The sequence below is a fragment of the Pristiophorus japonicus genome, chromosome 22 (genome assembly GCF_044704955.1).
Source record: "Pristiophorus japonicus isolate sPriJap1 chromosome 22, sPriJap1.hap1, whole genome shotgun sequence".
In the NCBI taxonomy this organism is placed as follows: Eukaryota; Metazoa; Chordata; class Chondrichthyes; family Pristiophoridae; genus Pristiophorus; species Pristiophorus japonicus.
Genome location: NC_091998.1, coordinates 6,423,956 through 6,445,632, shown reverse-complemented (window position 1 = coordinate 6,445,632; position 21,677 = coordinate 6,423,956). Strand labels below are relative to the sequence as shown.

The window sequence follows — 21,677 nt, the reverse complement described above, 5'->3', positions numbered from 1 at the left end:
CGCCATTCAATAAGATCATGGCTGATCTGATCATGGACTCAGCTCCAATTCCCCGCCCGCTCCCCATAACCTCTTATCCTCTTATCGTTCAAGAAACTGTCTATTTCTGTCTTAAATTTATTCAATGACCCAGCTTCTACAGCTCTCTGAGGCAGCGAATTCCACAGATTTACAACCCTCTGAGAGAAGAAATTCCTCCTCATCTCAGTTTTAAATGGGCGGCCCCTTATTCTAAGATCATGCCCCCTAGTTCTAGTCTCCCCCCATCGGTGGAAACATCCTCTCTGCATCCACCCTGTCAAGCCCCCTCATAATCTTATACGTTTCGATAAGATCACCTCTCATTCTTCTGAATTCCAATGGGTAGAGGCCCAACCTACTCAACCTTTCCTCATAAGTCAACCCCCTCATCCCCGGAATCAACCGAGTGAACCTTCTCTGAACTGCCTCCAAAGCAAGTATATCCTTTCGTAAATATATGCTGGAGAACGGATGACAATTCAGCTCCTACCTGATACTTGGCAAGCAATTTGCTTCTCCACAGTGAGTGAGGGACATCGTGGATGGAAAGCCGCAAGTTGTGGTAACTGTCTTTGAACAGCAGGCTTTTGGGCTCCTCGAGCAGATATCCTCCCAGATTTTTCTCCAGCTCCAGCACTTCCTGTTGGGGGAACACAAGCAGACAAGAGGTTTGTAAATCAAATAGCTCTGTACCTTTTTTATTCGTTCCCGGGATGTGGGCGTCGCTGGCAAGGCCGGCATTTATTGCCCGTCCCTAATTGCCCCTCGAGAAGGTGATGGTGAGCCGCCTTCTTGAACTGCTGCAGTCCGTGTGGTGAAGGTGCTCCCACAGTGCTGTTAGGGAGGGTGTTCCAGGATTTTGACCCAGCGACGATGAAGGAACGGCCGATATATTTCCAAGTCAGGATGGTGTGTGACTGGGAGGGGAACGTGGAGGTGGTGGTGTTCCCATGCGCCTGCTGCCCTTGTCCTTCTAGGCGGTAGAGGTCGCGGGTTTGGGAGGTGCTGCCGAAGAAGCCTTGGCAAGTTGCCGCAGTGCATCTTTAACCTCCAACGGTTTTTTGACAGTCTAATGCCCACTCCTCTTGGTACAATGGTCCTTAGTCAGGTCCCCATCGTTTTCGGATCGCAGTATAATGTGGAGAGCCAATTATTTAACACAGACACAAGGAACGGCTCCCCATGTGTATAGGAATGGAGGACAGGAGGAGGCCATTCAGCCTGTTCCGCCATTCAATCAGATCACCGCTGATCTGTATCTTAACTCCACTTGCCTTGTTCCGTATCCTTTAATACCCTTACCCAACAAAAATCTCGATCAATCTCCAGTTTTGAACTTTACAGTTGACCCTCAGTATCAAGTGCTTTTTGAGTGCAAGATTTCGATATTCCCACCACCCTTTGTGTGAACAAACAGTTTCATTCTCTAACTTGACTTCACATTCAGAGATTCGTATTTCCATCGGTCTTTGATATCCTCGGTTCATAGAAACATAGAAAATAGGTGCAGGAGTAGGCCATTTGGCCCTTCGAGCCTGCACCACCATTCAATAAGATCATGGCTGATCATTCCTTCAATACCCCTTTCCCGCCTTCTCTCCATCCCCGAACATTGGGCCATAAAGGGAGGCTAGACAAGTATATGAGGGGGAAGGGAATAGAGGGTTATGCTGATAGATTTAGATGTGGAAAGACGGGAGGAGGCTCAAATGGAGCATAAACACCGGCACGGACTGGTTAGGCCGAATGGCCTGTTTCTGTGCCGTATATCCTGTGTAATTTATACAAGTGCAGCCATGTCTCATTGCTCTCTCATGGGCAGCGCTCCTGTAATATATAAAAGTGCCTTAATTCCCACACACACTGTGAGATGCAGTGTTGAGTGAGACGTCCCTTTAAGTGGGGATATATCACGATTCAGACTGAGCAGGCACAGGTCCTTTCACAGAATGAAAGAGCCACACTGTGTATCCAAAGGTGAGTGATTGGACCTCACTAGGGACATGTTTGCACTGCACGTCATTCCCAGCTCTCGGGCAGTGAAGCAGTCCACCACTTGTACCGGTCTTATCTGCTGGCGACAGGGCACGCTTTTCAACAACGCTTTGAATAAATTACAACTGGCCAGTACGTCACCCGGGCTGAGGTTATCCATTAGCCTTCTCCTGACTGGGTGGGGATTGGGGGCGAGCGGGGGCGGGGGGGGGGGGGTTGGGAAGAGGGGGAGACCTTGGCCCCGAAATTGCCCCTCCCCCTGATTGGCGGCAGTAACCTTCCAGGCCGAGAATTCCTGCACCTGACCCGCCCCGGTTTCGCGGCTCGCGGCTCGCCGAGCAATTTCCCCGGCAAAGGGGTCAACGCACACGGTGATGATGTCATCGCTGGTTGCGCGCCGACCCACGGTGCTGATCGTGGGGCCCAGGGCTGCCGGGACAGCGTCCCCAGAGACGCTAACGGGGCCATAAAAAGGGTCAATTTTGCCCTCTTTTAGTCATCTGGTGATGTCCCAGCATGCAACAAAAGAGGCCACTCAATGAGCAATTGAGTTTGATTAAGCCTGATGGCTCGGTAACTGTTTAGACCTCACGGAGGGTGTTATATTTGAGCGCTCTAATCATTGTCCGACTCCTTATACTAGCGGACCACTTTCCAGTCGGGAACACCAACCTGTTCTCTCTCAATACCTCGCGTTAAAAGCTGCACTGTTCATTCAAGAAAAAAAATAAAGACTTGCATTTATATAGCGCCTTTCACGACCTCAGGACGTCCAAAGCGCTTTACAGCCAATGAAGTACTTTTGGAGTGTAATCACTGTTGTAATGTAGGAAACTCGGCAGTCAATTTGCGCACAGCAAGCTCCCACACACAGCAATGTGATAATGACCAGATCATCTGTTTTTTTGTGATGTTGATTGAGGGATAGATATTGGCCCCAGGACACTGGGGATAACTCCCCTGCTCTTCTTCCAAATATTACCATGGGATCTTTTACGTCCATCTGAGAGAGCAGACGGGGCCTCGGTTTAACGTCTCATCTGAAAGACGGCACCTCCGACAGTGCGGCACTCCCTCAGCACTGCACTGGGAGTGTCGGCCTAGATTTATGTGCTCAGGTCCCTGGAGTGGGACTTGAACCCACAACCTTCTGACTCCGAGGCGCGAGTGCTACCTACTCCTCGGCCTTGCTAGTCAAGTATTGCTTTAACCTAACGATCTCTTCATCTCTTTCAGCTCGGCAGGCTAAAAGAAAAAGATAACTCGGGCATGAACAAGGCCGACTGTAACTGAAACAATTAATAACATTGCCAGAATTGCTCAGGCCAGCAATTGTAGATATCTAATTTTATCAATGCATTTCTGATTAAGACAGGGAAAAAAATCTCTACCCTAAAGGCATTAATTTAATTATTGGTATCTGCATAAACATGTGAGAAATAAATTAATCTGAGTAGAAAAACTAGGCAGCCTCCCATGTCACTGAAGATGGTTGTATCAGGGGCTGGGGTGTTATAGGGACAGGAATGTTATGCCATGTAAAGAATTTGCATTTCTGCAGTCCCTTCATTGTCAACTAAATCCAGGCTGGCGCTCTCAGTGTAGTGCTGAGGGAGTGCCACACTGTCGGAGGTGCCGTCTTTCGGATGAGACGTTAAACCGAGGCCCCGTCTGCTCTCTCAGGTGGACGTAAAAGATCCCATGGCACTATTTCGATGAAGAGCAGGGGAGTTATCCCCGGTGTCCTGGCCAATATGTATCCCTCAATCAACATAACAAAAACAGATTATCTGGTTCATAGAAACATAGAAAATAGGTGCAGGAGTAGGCCATTCGGCCCTTCGAGCCTGCACCGCCATTCTATATGATCATGGCTGATCATTCCCTCAGTACCCCTTTCCTGCTTTCTCTCCATACCCCTTGATTCCTTTAGCCGTAAGGTCCATATCTAACTCCCTCTTGAATACATCCAATGGACTGGCCTCAACAACTCTCTGTGGTGGGGAATTCCACAGGTTAACAACTCACTGAGTGAAGAAGTTTCTCCTCATCTCTGTCCTAAATGGCCTACCCCTTATCTTAAGACTGTGTCCCCTGGTTCTGGACTTCCCCAACATCGGGAACATTCTACCCGCATCTAACCGGTCCCGTCCCGTCAGAATCTTAGATGTTTCTAGGAGATCCCCTCTCATCCTTCTAAACTCCAATGTATAAAGGCCCAGTTGCATTATTGGATGTTGAGTTCCCAGCCCTGATCATCCTGGAGCCACGTCTCCGTAATCCCAATCACATCATATTTGTTAACATCTATTTGCACAGTTAATTCATCCACCTTATTGCGGATACTCCTTGCATTAAGACACAAAGCCTTTAGGCTTGTTTTTTTAACACCCTCTGTCCTTTTAGAATTTTGCTGTACAATGGCCCTTTTTGTTCTTTGCCTTGGGTTTCTCTGCCCTCCACTTTTCCTCATCTCCTTTCTGTCTTTTGCTTTTGCCTCCTTTTTGTTTCCCTCTATCTCCCTGCATTGGTTCCCATCCCCCTGCCATATTAGTTTAACTCCTCCCCAACAGCACTAGCAAACACTCCCCCGAGGACATTGGTTCCGATTCTGCCCAGGTGCAGACCGTCCGGATTGTACTGGTCCCACCTCCCCCAGAACCGGTTCCAATGCCCCAGGAATTTGAATCCCTCCCTGCTGCACCACTGCTCAAGCCACGTATTCATCTGAGCTATCCTGCGATTCCTACTCTGACTAGCACGTGGCACTGGTAGCAATCCCGAGATTACTACTTTTGAGGTCCTACTTTTTAATTTAGCTCCTAGCTCCTTAAATTCATTTCGTAGGACCTCATCCCTTTTTTTACCTATGTCGTTGGTACCACGACAACTGGCTGTTCTCCCTCCCTTTTTAGAATGTCCTGCACCCGCTCCGAGACATCCTTGACCCTTGCACCAGGGAGGCAACATACCATCCTGGAGTCTCGGTTGCGGCCGCAGAAACGCCTATCTATTCCCCTTACAATTGAATCCCCTATCACTATCGCTCCCCCACTCTTTTTCCTGCCCTCCTGTGATGTTCGAGAGGGCATCAAACAGGAAATTAGGGGTTCATGCAATAAAGGTGCAGCAGTTATAATGGGTGACTTTAATATGCACATAGATTGGGCTAACCAAACTGGAAGCAATACGGTGGAGGAGGATTTCCTGGAGTGCATAAGGGATGGTTTTTTAGACCAATATATCGAGGAACCAACTAGGGGGGAGACCATCTTAGACTGGGTGTTATGTAATGAGAGAGGATTAATTAGCAATCTCGTTGTGCGAGGCCCCTTGGGGAAGAGTGACCATAATATGGTGGAATTCTGCATTAGGATGGAGAATGAAACAGTTAATTCAGAGACCATGGTCCAGAACTTAACGAAGGCTAACTTTGAAGGTATGAGGCGTGAATTGGCTGGGATGGATTGGCGAAGGATACTTAAGGGGTTGACTGTGGATGGGCAATGGCAGACATTTAGAGACCGCATGAATGAACTACAACAATTGTACATTCCTGTCTGGCATAAAAATAAAAAAGGGAAGGTGGCTCAACCGTGGCTATCAAGGGAAATCAGGGATAGTATTAAAGCCAAGGAAGTGGCATACAAATTGGCCAGAAATAGCAGCGAACCTGGGGACTGGGAGAAATTTAGAACTCAGCAGAGGAGGACAAAGGGTTTGATTAGGGCAGGGAAAATGGACTATGAGAAGAAGCTTGCAGGGAACATTAAGACGGATTGCAAAACTTTCTATAGATATGTAAAGAGAAAAAGGTTAGTAAAAACAAACGTCAGAATCAGGGGAAGTCATAACGGGGAACAAAGAAATGGCGGACCAATTGAACAAGTACTTTGGTTCGGTATTCACGAAGGAGGACACAAACAACCTTCCGGTTATAAAAGGGGTCGGGGGGTCGAGTAAGGAGGAGGAACTGAGGAAAATCCTTATTAGCCGGGAAATTGTGTTGGGGAAATTGATGGGATTGAAGGCCGATAAATCCCCAGGGCCTGATGGACTGCATCCCAGAGTACTTAAGGAGGTGGCCTTGGAAATAGTGGATGCGTTGACAGTCATTTTCCAACATTCCATTGACTCTGGATCAGTTCCTATAGAGTGGAGGGTAGCCAATGTAACCCCACTTTTTAAAAAAGGAGGGAGAGAGAAAACAGGGAATTATAGACCGGTCAGCCTGACATCGGTAGTGGGTAAAATGATGGAATCAATTATTAAGGATGTCATAGCAGTGCATTTGGAAAGAGGTGACATGATAGGTCCAAGTCAGCATAGATTTGTGAAAGGGAAATCATGCTTGACAAATCTTCTGGAATTTTTTGAGGATGTTTCCAGTAGAGTGGACAAGGGAGAACCAGTTGATGTGGTATATTTGGACTTTCAGAAGGCTTTCGACAAGGTCCCACACAAGAGATTGATGTGCAAAGTTAGAGCACATGGGATTGGGGGTAGTGTGCTGACATGGATTGAGAACTGGTTGTCAGACAGGAAGCAAAGAGTAGGAGTAAATGGGTACTTTTCAGAATGGCAGGCAGTGACTAGTGGGGTACCGCAAGGTTCTGTGCTGGGGCCCCAGCTGTTTACACTGTACATTAATGATTTAGATGAGGTGATTAAATGTAGTATCTCCAAATTTGCGGATGACACTAAGTTGGGTGGCAGTGTGAGCTGCGAGGAGGATGCTGTGAGGCTGCAGAGCGACTTGGATAGGTTAGGTGAGTGGGCAAATGCATGGCAGATGAAGTATAATGTGGATAAATGTGAGGTTATCCACTTTGGTGGTAAAAACAGAGAGACAGACTATTATCTGAATGGTGACAGATTAGGAAAAGGGGAGGTGCAAAGAGACCTGGGTGTCATGGTACATCAGTCATTGAAGGTTGGCATGCAGGTACAGCAGGCGGTTAAGAAAGCAAATGGCATGTTGGCCTTCATAGCAAGGGGATTTGAGTACAGGGGCAGGGAGGTGTTGCTACAGTTGTACAGGGCATTGGTGAGGCCACACCTGGAGTATTGTGTACAGTTTTGGTCTCCTAACCTGAGGAAGGACATTCTTGCTATTGAGGGAGTGCAGCGAAGGTTCACCAGACTGATTCCCGGGATGGCGGGACTGACCTATCAAGAAAGACTGGATCAACTGGACTTGTATTCACTGGAGTTCAGAAGAATGAGAGGGGACCTCATAGAAACATTTAAAATTCTGACGGGGTTAGACAGGTTAGATGCAGGAAGAATGTTCCCAATGTTGGGGAAGTCCAGAACCAGAGGTCACAGTCTAAGGATAAGGGGTAAGCCATTTAGGACCGAGATGAGGAGGAACTTCTTCACCCAGAGAGTGGTGAACCTGTGGAATTCTCTACCACAGAAAGTTGTTGAGGCCAGTTCACGAAATATATTCAAAAAGGAGTTAGATGAGGTCCTTACTACTAGGGGGATCAAGGGGTATGGCAAGAAAGCAGGAATGGGGTACTGAAGTTGAATGTTCAGCCATGAACTCATTGAATGGCGGTGCAGGCTAGAAGGGCCGAATGGCCTACTCCTGCACCTATTTTCTATGTTTCTATCATATTGCTCTTTGTGAGAGCTTGCTGTGCGCAAATTGGCTGGCGTGTTTTCTCCAGAACACCGGGGATGACAAAAGGGGTGATGGTGCGAGGCAAAAGGAGATGGTAATGGGGCAAGTAAAGGAACAAAGGGTGGGTCTAGAGGAGGTGGAAGTGGCAACGGCAGAATCGTTATCAGCAGCTGCTGTCCGTAAAAATGTGAGTGGTGGTTATGATCCGAAATTATTGAAATCAATGTTGAGTCCAGAAGGTTGTAATCCTTCAAATAATCCTTTTTGTACATCTCCTTAAAAACAATGTGTAATGTATGCAGCTGTGAGAATGCTCACAGGTTTGTAGAACTGTTGACACGGCCAAGGGGGCCATCAGCCGGTCCAGGCAGCGAGCGGTCGAGGGGGTCGTTCAGCCCGACTGCCTGCCTCTCTTCCGCGCGTACGTCCGCGCCAGGGTGCCCTTGGAGATGGAGCACGCGGTGTCCACCGGTACGCTCGCGGCCTTCCGTGAGAGGTGGGCGCCGGAGGGACTGGAGTGCATCATTTTTAGCAGGGAACAGAATTTTAATTTGATCTGATTTGAAAAAGGTTCCCTTTAATTTCTAACTGTTAAATTGCGGTTTTTGGTGCCCTCAAAAAAAAGGGGGGGCATTTGATTTAAAGTTACTTTTAAAATAGTTGCAAAGCTGTTGAGTTGGGAGTGGCTTAGCCAGTCACGTGATGTTCACAAGACTCAAGAAAACCCCAGCCAGTTGGGTTCGGGGGATCCACGATGAGGTATGCAGTTGTGAGCCTGGTGGATGAACCGGTAATGTGTAGTGTGATTGTTAAACCTTTGCTAATAAACCAACTAGTTCTTAACAGCAATGAGGTGCTATAAATTCTTCAGCAACGAACCCATGAAACAAATACATTGCGTATAAAAAAGACAGCTAAAGCCCAGATTGGATGCGCAGGAGCTGATGAACCTACCTTTAAAGCATCGGGAGTGTCGTCCACACAGTACACTTTAAGGCTGTACTCCAGAGACGTACACGAGGCAGGTGCAAAGATGGCGAGCTGGAGCCGCTTAATGGCCGACCTGGCGACGGATTCCCCCACGAGGACGTAGGTACCCAGCTGATCCAGCAGGACGTGGCAGGACTGCTCGTCCAGCTGGCAGTAGCAGGGGGTGTTTAAATTCTCCTCCTCCAACGTCACCACCTCCTGGAGACACAGGAAAAACAGTTTCATTCGGGGGCAAGCTACAACAACAACAACAGTGCCTTTGTACAGCACCTTCACCAAACAATATTCGAGACCGAGCCGCAGAAGGAGACATTAATTCTGACGAAGGGCCATTGACCTGGAATGTTAACTCTGTCTCTCTCGCCACAGACCCGTGGAGTGTTTGCAGCATTTTATATTTCTGTTATTAAGCAGATATGAGCACAGGTGAGACTAGATTTTAAGGAGCGCCTTAAAGAAGGAGAGAGGCAGTGAAGCGGAGCGGTTTAGGGAGGGAGTTCCAGAGCTTCGAGACTTATTGATGTCCCCACCCTCTCTCTGGAACCTTCTCCAGCCCTACAACAATAGTTTGTATTTATATAGCGCCTTTAACACAGTAAAATGTCCCAAGGTGCTTCACAGAGTGTTATAAGACAAAGCAGATAAATTTGACACCGAGCCACATGAGAAGAAATTAGCGCAGGTGACCAAAGGCTTGGTCAAAGAGGTAGGTTTTAAGGAGCGTCTTAAACAAGGAAAGAGAGGCGGAGAGGTTTAGGGAGGGAGTTCCAGAGCTTGGGGCCCAAGCAACAGAAGGCACGCCACCGATGGTTGAGCGATTATAATCAGGAATGCTCAAGAGGGCAGAATTAGAGGAGCGCAGACATCTCGGGGGGTTGTGGGGCTGGAGGAGATTACAGAGATAGGGAGGGGTGAGGGCCATGGAGGGATTTGTAAACAAGGATGAGAATTTTGAAATCAAGGCATTGCTTAACAACCCTCTGAGAGCTCTGCACTCCTCCAATTCTGGTCTCTTGCTCATGCCCTATTTCCCCAAACCTTTGGTCACCTGTCCCAATATCTCTTTATGCGACTCGGTGTCAGAATCTGTCTGAGTACGCTTCTTGTGCAGCGGCTGGGAATGTATTACTGTGTTAAAGGCGCTATATAAATGCAAGTTGTTGATCAGCGGATCTGAGGGAGCCACCCCTCTACCACAGGCATCATCAATCGGCAATGCACCTTCCAATCCAATCCATCAAACGGCCATTGAGCCCAGGCTTAAGTTACAATCCTCAGACACGATTTGTGATGTATGTAACCTGGTGTCAGAAGTTAAAATGCTTTAATAACATGATGGATTTTTTTTTACCATAGCCTTGTCGTTACGACAAGCAAATAAGCCATATTTCACTGGGTTATTGCGCTAATTTGAAGTGATGCAGCAATATTTCACACCGCAATCCAATAAAGGTGTCCATCATCGATAGGAGTAGAGAATGAGAATGAATTGTGAGCAGCATACAGAGCCAGGAATGGAGGCCTTTAACCCATCGTCCTGGATGCTGAGAGAATGTTTCCCCCGGGCTGGAGTGTCTAGAACCAGGGGTCACAGTCTCAGGATAAGGGGTCGCCCATTTAGGACGGAGATGAGGAGAAATTTCTTCACTCAGAGGGTGGTGAATCTTCGGAATTCTCTGCCCCAGAGGCCTGTGGATGCTCAATCGCTGAATATATTCAAGGCTGAGATCGATCGATTTTTGGACTCCAGGGAAATCAAGGGATATGGGGATCGGGCGGGAAGGTGGAGTTGAGGTCGAAGATCAGCCGTGATCTTATTGAATGGCGGAGCAGGCTCCAGGGGCCGAATGGCTGACTCCTGTTCCTAGTTCTTATGTTCTTATCAGGGACTGCTCGCAGACCGAGTTCACAGGCTGCCCTGGGAGCAGGGGTCAGGGGTGGGACCAACACCAATCAGAGCCAAGAGGCACCCTCACAAGGGAGGCAAGGTGAGTCTGAAAACTAAACCGAACTGAGCACTCCCGCTCCCGGCCCTGGGGTACACTCCAGAGTGGGGCTGTTCTGCATCCTAGGCCTCTTGGGCTGTGTCCAGGTACAATGTGTGCGTGGGGTGGGGGTGGGGTGGGGTGGGGGGGGGGGGAGAAGGGGAGTGGGGAGTTAGGGGGGGTGGAGAGAGGGCTGGGGGGAGGGGCGATGGGGGGTGGGGGGGGGGGGGCGGGGGGAAGGAGACCCAGCATCCAAAGTGAGCAGATTGGGACTGTATTCCCTAGAGTTTAGAAGAATGAAAGGTGACCTCATTGAAACATAACATTCTTAAAGGGATTGACGGGGTAGATGCAGGGAGGATGTTTCCCCCGGGTTGGAGAGTCTAGAACCAGGGGTCACAGTCTCAGGATAAGGGGTCGGCCATTTAAGACAGCGATGAGGAGAAACTTCTTCACTCAGAGGGTGGTGAATCTTTGGAATTCTCTGCCCCAGAGGACTGTGGAGGCTCAGTCTTTGAGTATATTCAAGGCTGATATCGATAGATTTTTGGATTTGAGGGGAATCAAGGGATATGGGGATGGAGCGGGAAAGTGGAGTTGAGGTCGAAGATCAGCCATGATCTCATTGAATGGCGGAGCAGGCTCGAGGGGCCGAATGGCCGACTCCTGCTCCTATTTCTTATGTTCTCATGGATGAGATGGAAAAATAAATTCACATAAATAGGGTAGAATGAAGAACGCCCTTGTGATTGCATCTTTCTGGAGCACGAGCCCGGCCTACCCAACACAGACTTCAACGTGCAGCCCAACGGGCGGACAGGGTGTTGGACTGACCGCTCCTTCGAAGGACGGCACCTCTGACAAAATCGCAGGGCCTCACGACGGCACGGAATCGCCAGCCTCGGCCTACGTGGGGGAGAAACCGCAACTCTCTCTGACTCGAGAGGCACGCGAGCTGTCGAGTGAGCCAAGCTGGCTCATAAGTAACATCAGAATTAGGAGCAGGAGTCGGCCATTCGGCCCCTCGAGCCTGCTCCGCCATTCAATAAGATCATGGCTGATCTGATCCTGGCCTCAACTCCACTTCCCCGCCCGCTCCCCATAACCCTTCACTCCCTTATCGTTCAAAAATCTGTCTATCTCCGCCTTAAATATATTCAATGACCCAGCCTCCACAGCTCTCTGAGGCAGAGAATTCCACAGATCTGAGAGAAGAAATTCCTCCTCATCTGTGTTTTAAATGGACCTTATTCTGAAACTGTGCCCCCCCCTAGTTCTAGATTCCCCCCACGGGTCGAAAGGCCGCAGATGATTATCCCAACTATGCAAAGCCTCTCCAAGCAGTGCGAGTTTTTTCCAGGATCCATTTGCAATCAGCATCGTCCGGCGGCAATGCCGTGGCCGGCGGCCTGTGGGTCTGCCACTTGCTCGGGCTCTTACCTCCCACACCGCCTGGTGTGTCTGCGTCTTGAGCTTGACCGTCCAGTCGGAGCCACAGACGTCCGCGCAGTGAGGGATACTGAGGACCACAGGCCGGCACAGCAACATGCCCGTGGGGCCACAGGTCACCATGGGGCTCAGGACCGTCTGCGAACCCTCGGAGGGGGGCCTATTGGAAAAAAAAATCAATGAGAGAATGCCTGTTAGCATCATCAAAGGCTGCGAACATTACCCCTGCTCGTTGCATCTTTATCAATCAAATCGCTAACAGGGAAAATGATGCGCGTCTTAAATTTTATTCGCATTTCTTTATAGTAAAGTTATTTCTAACGATGGAAAAATCCGCTAGAGTTGGCATTTACGCAGACCGTTGTCTGTTGTGGTGAACGTTATTTTTAAAATTTGGGGTCTCAGGACGCTCCTGCATATCATTGGCAGCAGTCACTCCGTCAACAGAAATACGTTTAAAACGAATGCCGCCACAAGAGGGCAGCAATGCCATGTACAAAGAGCACCAAAAGGCAATTCTCCGACAATTTTATAACAAGATATTCCTTGCAGCTGTATTTATGAAACGCAGCTCATTTATACTTGACCGCAGCATGACATGGGCATATCCTTCGCCATTGTCAGCCATGGCTCAGTGGGCAGCACTCTCGCGTCGGAATCAGAGATTTGTGGGTTCAAGTCCCACTCCAGGGATTTGAGAACATAAATCCAGGCTGACACTCCCAGTGCAGTGCTGAGGGAGTGCCGCACTGTCGGAGGTGCCGTCGTTCGGATGAGACGTTAAACCGAGGCTCCGTCTGCTCTCTGAGGTGGATGTAAAAGATCCCATGGCACTATTTTGAAGAAGAGCAGGGGAGTTATCCCCGGTGTCCTGGGCCAATATTTATCTCTCTGTCAATATAACAGAAACAGATTATCGGGTCATTATCACATTGCTGTTTATGGGAGCTTGCTGTGCGAAAATTGGCTGCCGTGTTTCCTACATTACAACAATGACTACACTCCAAAAGTACTTCATTGGCTGTAAAGTGCTTTGAGATGTCCGGTGGTCGTAAAAGGCGCGATATAAATGCAAGTCTTGCTTTTTTTTCTCACCCTGAGCATCATGCGAAGAAAATGTGGGTGGAGGTGAAACGAGGAGAAATTTTTAGATATAACGTCTGAAACACACTCGTTGACAAGGTGGTGGAATCAGATCGCGCAGGAACCTCAACTGGTGTTTGGACACGTGCTTGAAGGGGACTCATTTGCAGGGCGATGCAGGAAAAAGCTGGGGCTAAATTCGATAGCTCTTTCAGAGAACTGGCATTGGCATGAGGGGCCGAATGGCCTCCTGTTGTGCTGTAAGATTCTCAGATTCACCCTGAGATCTGTTGGCTCCGCTCTGCGAATGGAGATACGTTTCCAAAAATATTTCATTGGAGTTGGGGTAATATATTAGCATGGATAGAGGATTGGCTAACGAACAGAAAACAGAGAGTTGGGTTAAATGGTTCATTCTCGGGTTGGCAATCAGTAACCAGTGGGGTGCCGCAGGGATCAGTGCTGGGACCCCAACTATTTACAATCTATATTAACAACTTGGAGGAAGGGACTGAGTGTAACGTAGCCAAGTTTGCTGATGATACAAAGATGGGAGGAAAAGCAATGTGTGAGGAGGACACAAAAAATCTGCAAAAGGACATAGACAGGCTAAGTGAGTGGGCAAAAATTTGGCAGATGAAGTATAATGTTGGAAAGTGTGAGGTCATGCACTTTAACAGAAAAAAATCAAAGAGCAAGTTATTATTTAAATGGAGATAGATTGCAAAGTGCTGCAGTACAGCGGGGCCTGGGGGTACTTGTGCATGAAACACAGAAGGTTAGCATGCAGGTACAGCAAGTGATCAGGAAGGCCAATGGAATCTTGACCTTTATTGCAAAGGGGATGGAGTATAAAAGCAGGGAAGTCTTGCTACAGTTGTACAGGGTATTGGTGAGACCACACCTGGAATACTGCATGCAGTTTTGTTTTCCATATTTACGAAAGGATATGCTTGCTTTGGAGGCAGTTCATAGAAGGTTCACTAGTTTGATTCCAAAGGTTCAGCCATGATCATATTGAATGGTGGTGCAGGCTCAAAGGACTGAGTGGCCTACTCCTGCACCTATTTTCTATGTTTCTATGAGGGGGTTAACTTATGAGGAAAGGTTGAGTAGGTTGGGCCTCTACTCATTGGAATTCAGGTGATCTTATCGAAACATATAAGATTATGCGGGGGCTTGACAAGGTGGATGCAGAGATGTTTCCGCTGATAGGGGAGACTGGAGCTAGAAGGCATGATCTTAGAATAAGGGGCCGCCCATTTAAAACTGAGATGAGGAGGAATTTTTTCTCTCAGAGGGTTGTGGATCTGTGGAATTCGCTGCCTCAGAGAGCTGTGGAAGCTGGGACACTGAATAAATTTAAGACAGAAATAGACAGTTTCTTGAACGATAAGGGGAATAAAGGGTTATGGAGAGCATGCGGGGAAGTGGACCTGAGTCCATGATCGGATCAGCCACGATCGTATTAAATGGTGGAGCAGGCTCGAGGGGCCGAATGGCCTTCTCCTGCTCCTATTTCTTCTGTTGTTATTAGCTTCTGTCTTTCTGTTATGGTGACGCTGGAGGTTAAAAACCAGGTTCACTGACAGACAATTTGCCTCACTTACTTTGCACACAATAGCCACAGAATAAAGGTCACAGCTGCTTCGGTAAACAGAGGAGGGGCCAAGCCATTCAATTCAAATACAAAGATCGTGCGGGTTTTGTTTGCATTTATGTTTGACTGGCAGCTGAGTTTAAAAGACACGTGCTCAAATATCCTCGGACCCAGTCACATTTTGGAAAGTATTTCTCAGCCTTTCTTGCTCCAATTGAGATGTCGATCTTGAGCTGTTGGGTACAGGTAGGTCAGAGACTCCATGCGCAGTCCAGGACAAACCACCTTGTAAACGCTACAAACTCAGGGACCTGGGGGTGGGGTTGACAATCCTGGATCTTGGTGTAAGTGCTCGCTGGGAATCTCCGCGGGACTTCACAGGATCAGGGTGAGGTTCCCCAATTTGACCATCGGTGGCCGTGCCTTCAGCTGCCTGAGCCCCAAGCTCTGGAACTCCCTGCCTAAACCTCGCTGCTTCTCTTTTCTCCTTCAAGACGCTCCTTAAAACTTACCTCTTCGACCAAGCTTTTGGTCACCTGTCCTAATGGCCCTGAAATCCCGGCCTCCCTGGGTCTGCACGGAGTGTGTACGGATCCGGGAAGGCATCGGAAAAGCCGGTTTTCGGCGCGTAATGCGGATGCCCCGAAAACTGGCTTTTCCGATCTGTCAAGTTTCCGGCTTGACCGATCCTCCAAATCTCAGGGAGAAAAACATTACCACGGCAGAGGTTGGGCTATTTGTCTGTCTCGTAAAACTCTTGCACCTGGTAACAGCAGGCTCCTAGCCTACTTTTACCAGTGTATGAGTTTAAAAACATATCAAAAACATACAAAAATAAAATTTAAAAATACATATTTATGTTAAAAACCCTGCCCACTCAGGTAATTTTATTTTAAACCATAATTAAAACTTTTTTTTTTAAATCGGCAAATTTTTTTTTCAAAAATATTTCTATCAACTTTAATTTCTATAGTGTATTTATGTGAGGTGTTTTTTTAATGTTTTATGTGGTGTTTGGGTGTTTGGGGTGTTTCTGGGAGTTTCGGACTTATAAAACTCCTATTACTATGAATGAGAAAATACTTTACCGTGATTGGCTGTCCAGACCTATGGGACTTCTACGGACGTCCCAACGCGAACGCGCTGTGTTGCGCAAGAACAGGCAGCCTCAGGTCCGGGATCTCTGGCGAGCGTTCGACCAAAAGGTAAGTGCGCATCTTTTCTCCTATTTTTAGTCGAACGCCCGCGGGAAGAAACCACCGGGATTTCAGGGCCAATATCTCTTTATGTGTTTGTTTGATAATCGTTCCAGTGAAGTGCTACATATTTTACTACGTTAAAGGTGCTATATGAATGCCAGTTGTTAGTTGGCACAGGTGTGTGAAGGTCCAGGGAGAGTGACGGAAGTTACACTTGCGAGACTTGAATTGTTCACTGCACTAGGGATGGGGTCATAGAAACATAGAAAATAGGTGCAGGAGTAAGCCATTTGGCCCTTCGAGCCTGCACCACCATTCAATAAGATCATGGCTGATCATTCCCTCAGTACCCCTTTCCTGCTTTCTCTCCATACCCCTTGATCCCTTTAGCCGTAAGGGCCATATCTAACTCCCTCTTGAATATATCCAATGGACTGGCATCAACAACTCTCTGCGGCAGGGAATTCCACAGGTTAACAACTCTCTGAGTGAAGAAGTTTCTCCTCATCTCAGTCCTAAATGGCCTACGCCTTATCCTTAGACTGTGTCCCCTGGTTCTGGACTTCCCCAACATCGGGAACAATCTACCCGCATCTAACCTGTCCCGTCCTGTCAGAATCTTGTATGTTTCTATGAGATCCCCTCCCATCCTTCTAAACTCCAATGTATAAAGGCCCAGTTGATCCAGTCTCTCCTCATATATCCCCATATATCTCCTCATATATGTCCAGCCATCCCCGGAATCAGTCTGGTGAACCTTAGCTGCACCCCCTCAATAGCAAGAATGTCCTTCCTCAGATTAGGAGACCAAAACTGAACACAATATTCCAGGTGAGGCCTCACCAAGGCCTTGTACAACTGCAGTAAGACCTCCCTGCTCCTATACTCAAATCCCCTAGCTATGAAGGCCAACATACCATTTGCCTTTTTCACCGCCTGCTGTACCTGCATGCCAACTTTCAATGACTGATGAACCATGACACCCAGGTCTCGTTGCATCTCCTCTTTTCCTAATCTGCCACCATTCAGATAATATTCTGTCTTTGTGTTTTTGCCCCCAAAGTGGATAACCTCACATTTATCCACATTATACTGCATCTGCCATGCATTTGCCCACTCACCTAACCTGTCCAAATCACCCTGCAGCCTCTTTGCATCCTCCTCACGGCTCACACCGCCACCCAGTTTGGTGTCATCTGCAAACTTGGAGATATTACACTCAATTCCTTCATCCAAATCATTCATGTATATTGTAAATAGCTGGGGTCCCAGCACTGAGCCCTGCGGCACTCCACCAGTCACTGCCTGCTATTCTGAAAAGGACCCATTTATCCCGACTCACTGCTTCCTGTCTGCCAACCAGTTCTCTAGTCACGTCAGTATATTACCCCCAATACCATGTGCTTTGGTTTTGCACACCAATCTCTTGCGTGGGACCTTGTCAAAAGCCTTTTAAAAGTCCAAATACACCACATCCACTGGTTCTCCCTTGTCCACTCTACTAGTTCCATCCTCAAAAAATTCCAGAAGATTTGTCAAGCATGATTACCCTTTCATAAATCCATGCTGACTTGGACCAATGAGTTCTACATTCAATGGAACCTCCTCTTAGTCCAATAGCAAATGGCAAATCGTTTCCATTGAACTTTTTATGCCTTAACAAGTACATAACATAAGAAATAGGAGCAGGAGAATTCGGCCCCTCGAGCCTACTCTGCCATTCAATAAGATCATGGCTGATCTTGGCCTCAACAGCACTTCTCCGCCCGCTCCTCATAACCCTACTGAATAGCTGGGTTTCTTGATACCAACAAACAGTGGAAAGTCACGGTTACTTGATATCCCGTCCACTGATCAAGCCCTCAGGTGAAGACTTCCCCATGCGCTTGGAACAGAATCTCTCCAGGAGAGGCAATGGGGGAGAAAATCCATTGGGGGAGGTGGGGAGAGGGCAGCGGAGGTCATGGTGACTTTTTCTCCTTGTGTTCTGATGGTCAAGGAGTTTGAAGAGAACACATGCGGGGTGGCAGGCTACGGATATTCCATTGAGAAACAAGCGTGGGAGAGAAAATACATTCTCTTTCTTTCTGGTTACCAACAAAAAGGTTACCTCTGTGGCTCAGTGGGCAGCACCCTTGCCTCTGAGTCAGGTGGTCATGGGTTCAAGTCCCACTCTGGAGATTTGAGCACAAAATGTTGCTGAGGGAGTGCTGCACTGTCGGAGGTGCTGTCTTTTGGATGAGATGTTAAACCGAGGCCCCCAAGATCCAAGGCACTATTTCCAAGAGCAGGGGAGTTATCCCTAGTGTCCTGGGGCCAATATTTATACCTCAATCAACATCACTAAAAATACAGATTTTCTGGTCGTTATCACATTGCTGTGTGTGGGAGCTTGCTGTGCGCAAATTGGCCACCGCATTTCCCACATTACTACACTCCAAAAGCACTTCATTGGCTATAAAGCGCTTTGAGACATCCGGTGGTTGTGAAAGGCGCTATATAAATGCAAGTCTTTCTTTTTTTGTGTTTTTTATGAAATCTAATTTCTTAAATCCCAGTCCTGCCATGTCTAGAGGGAGAGATGTAGTAAAGAAGGTCTCGCACGACGCACTGCGGCTTAACCTGATGGAAGTTCTGCTATACTACGCTATGCTCGCGATGCTGAGCAGCAGAAGACACCTTGGGAATTATTCTCCACGCCTCAATAAATTCTCTGTCCTATTTCTGCCAAACAGGAAATTAGAACTTGTGCTGGAATAATTCCTCTCCGGTTGACTTTCTGCCAATCCAATATTTTCTGTCCTGCGTTTATCTGGGCGGAGGCTGCTTGTCTAACAATTATCGGAGGCACGTCCAAACGATTTCAGGCAACATGCAATCTTCCATTGTCACTGCTGGCTCCCGGCAAGTGTAGGATTAAGGTGTAATCAGGGCAGGTATGAAAATTGCAGAGTCTTCCCACACTCACATAAAACATTCCTGACTGAAAATACTGTGGCCCTTGTTCTCTCCCAGGAGAGCAGGGAAAGGTTTCTAAATCCTGGTGAAGGGGAGAATGAACTTACTCTAAAAAGACTTGGATATATATGGCACCTTTCACCATCACCGGATGTCTCAAAGCGCTTCATAGCCAATGAAGTACATTTGGAGTGTAGTCACTGTTGTAATGTGGGAAACGCGGCATGCAATTTGCGCACAGCAAGCTCCCACACACAGCAATGTGATAATGACCCAGATAATCTGTTTTTGTTATGCTGATTGAGGGATAAATGTTGGCCCCAGGACACCGGGAGAACTCCCCTGCTCTTCTTCAAAATAGTGTCATGGGATCTTTTGTGTCCACTTGAGAGAGCAGACAGAGGTTTAATGTCTCATCTGAAAGACAGCACCTCTGACAGTGCAGCACTCCCTCGGGAGTGTCAGCCTAGATTTTTGTACATAAGTCTTGGGAGTGGGACTTGAACCCACAACCTTCTGACTCAGAGGTGAGAGTGCTGCCCACTGAGCCATTGGCTGGCTCTAGTGATTAGCCATGATCTCATTGAATGGCAGAGCAGGCTCGAGGGGCTCAATGGCCTGCTCTTTGTTCAAAAACTCCACTTTCCTGCCCAATCCCCATAATCCCACGATTCCAACTGAGGGTTTAATTTCACCGCAAACCTAGACTTGATCTTCATTCCCCTTGTGCAACGCCTTGGAGAGTTCAACGAGCGTTTTATACAATTAAAGAAAACACATGGTCAGCCATTGTCAAGGCAACAACAGCTCGACGCACCAACTGGATTTCCAAAACTGCTAGCTAAGCTGAAGTGTACACATATCCAGATATGAACTCCCTTGGAAGATCCAGTGTGCACATCAATCAAAAAGGATTCCAGCCCTCAGTGCGCAGCTCATAAGATGTGTTGCGCTGAACATTAATATAGCAAATTAATTGGCTCTACTTGATTGATTCCAAGTAATTCACTTGTGCCAACATTTTTCAAATTAGGTAACAGATCGCAACTGTCGCTCCTGGGTGACTGTGGGCGGAAATCCACAACATTCAAAGAGAAAGAAAGACTTGCATTTATATAGCGCCTTTCACGACCACCGGACATCCCAAAGCGCTTTACAGTCAATTAGGTACTTTTGGAGTGCAGTCACTGTTGTAATGTGGGAAACACGGCAGCCAATTTGCGCACAGCAAGCTCCCACAAACAGCAATGTGATAATGACCAGATAATCTGTTTTTTTGTTGTGTTGATTGAGGGATAAATATTGGCCCCAGGACACCGGGGAGAACTCCCCTGCTCTTCTTCGAAATAGTGCCACGGGATCTCTTATGTCCACCTGAGAGGGCAGACGGGGTGTCGGTTTAACGTCTCATCGAAATACAGTGCGGTGCTCCCTCAGTACTGCGTTGAAGTGTCAGCCTGGATTTATGTGCTCAAGTCCCTGGAGTAGGACTTGAACCCACAACCTTCATCCCCCACAGTCACTCCCCGCGATGCTGGAAACCTTCAGTAAAGCTGGACACTTGAGCGCGAAGAATCGGTGCCTGGGGAACAGTACCCTGGCAACAGGTGGCATTTTCAGGACAGGAGGAATAACTCTGGCCAATTAATCAACAGTGCTTCAAGGCATCACGCCTCTTCCTTATCTTGGGAGGAGCAGGCGAGGAGCGGGCGAGGATATTATTAGATTTGAGTCGCAAAGGCCAAGGTTTGAACTGACTGAGCGATCATGATTGACAAGGATGGAGGAGCCAAGAACATAACTCCTTTCTGCCCGTGTCCCTCTGTTTATGTAATCTCCTCCAGCCCCACAACCCTCCGAGATCTTTGCACTCCTCCAATCCCTGAATATAATCGCTCCACCATTGGCTGCCGTGCCTTCAGCTGCCTGGGCCCCAAGCTCTGGAATTCCCTCCCTAAACCTCTCCGCCTCTCTCCTCCATTAAGACGCTCCTTAAAACCTACCTCTTCCTGTCCTACTAGCTTATGTGGCTCGGTGTCAAATTTTGTCCGATTACGCTTTTGTGAGCGCCTTGGGACAGTTTAGAACGTGAAAGGCGCTATATAAATGCAAGCTGTTACTGTTTCTACGCATCCCGTTCCCTACTGCTGCCAACACACTGGGTACAAAATGCATCTTGCGACAGTACGCCACCTGAGAAAGATACTGTCGGCAGAAAAGGAATTCAGTCAATTTCCTGTGCAGGTGCAACATTGTCAGTGGGGCAAACGGACCCCACAGGCAGTGATGGCCCCACCCACCCTAACCCAATCGGCAGGTCAACAACACCGACCGTCACGTGTAGCAGCACTTACACTTATGTACACGTACGTGCAATGTATTTGCTTCATGGGTTCTTTGCTTAAGCACTCATAGCAACACATTGCTATTAAGAACTAGTTGGTTTATTAACAAAGGTTTAACAATCACACTACACATTACCAGTTCATCCACCAGGCTCACAACTGCATACCTCATTGTGGATGACCCAGACCCAACTGGCTGGGATTTTATTGAGTCTTGTGTGACATCATGCGACTGGCTAAGCCACTCACAATGCAACAGCTCTACAAACCTCTGAGCATACTCATACATTGCGATGCTTTTTACGGTTTACTTGTGACAGGTTTTGTCAGTCACTGAGTGAGCTCCCTGATGTACACGGGCTGTTATTAGAAGAATAATGAATGCAGATCCCATACCACTTAGTCACCTTGAGAAGACATTCC

General features: G+C 47.8%; 1 protein-coding gene across 3 annotated transcripts in view; it reads right to left on the bottom strand.

Moving 5' to 3' along the window:
* unc5b (unc-5 netrin receptor B) overlaps window positions 1-21,677 on the bottom strand; it is a 277,925-nt gene that overhangs the window by 13,856 nt on the left and 242,392 nt on the right. For all 3 annotated transcript variants that reach the window (XM_070865552.1, XM_070865553.1, XM_070865554.1), the window contains 3 exons: window positions 12,061-12,229; window positions 8,600-8,833; window positions 512-661 (listed from right to left, as the gene is read on the bottom strand). In XM_070865552.1, the coding sequence (XP_070721653.1) occupies window positions 512-661; window positions 8,600-8,833; window positions 12,061-12,229 (553 nt within the window). The remainder of the gene's footprint in view (window positions 1-511; window positions 662-8,599; window positions 8,834-12,060; window positions 12,230-21,677) is intronic.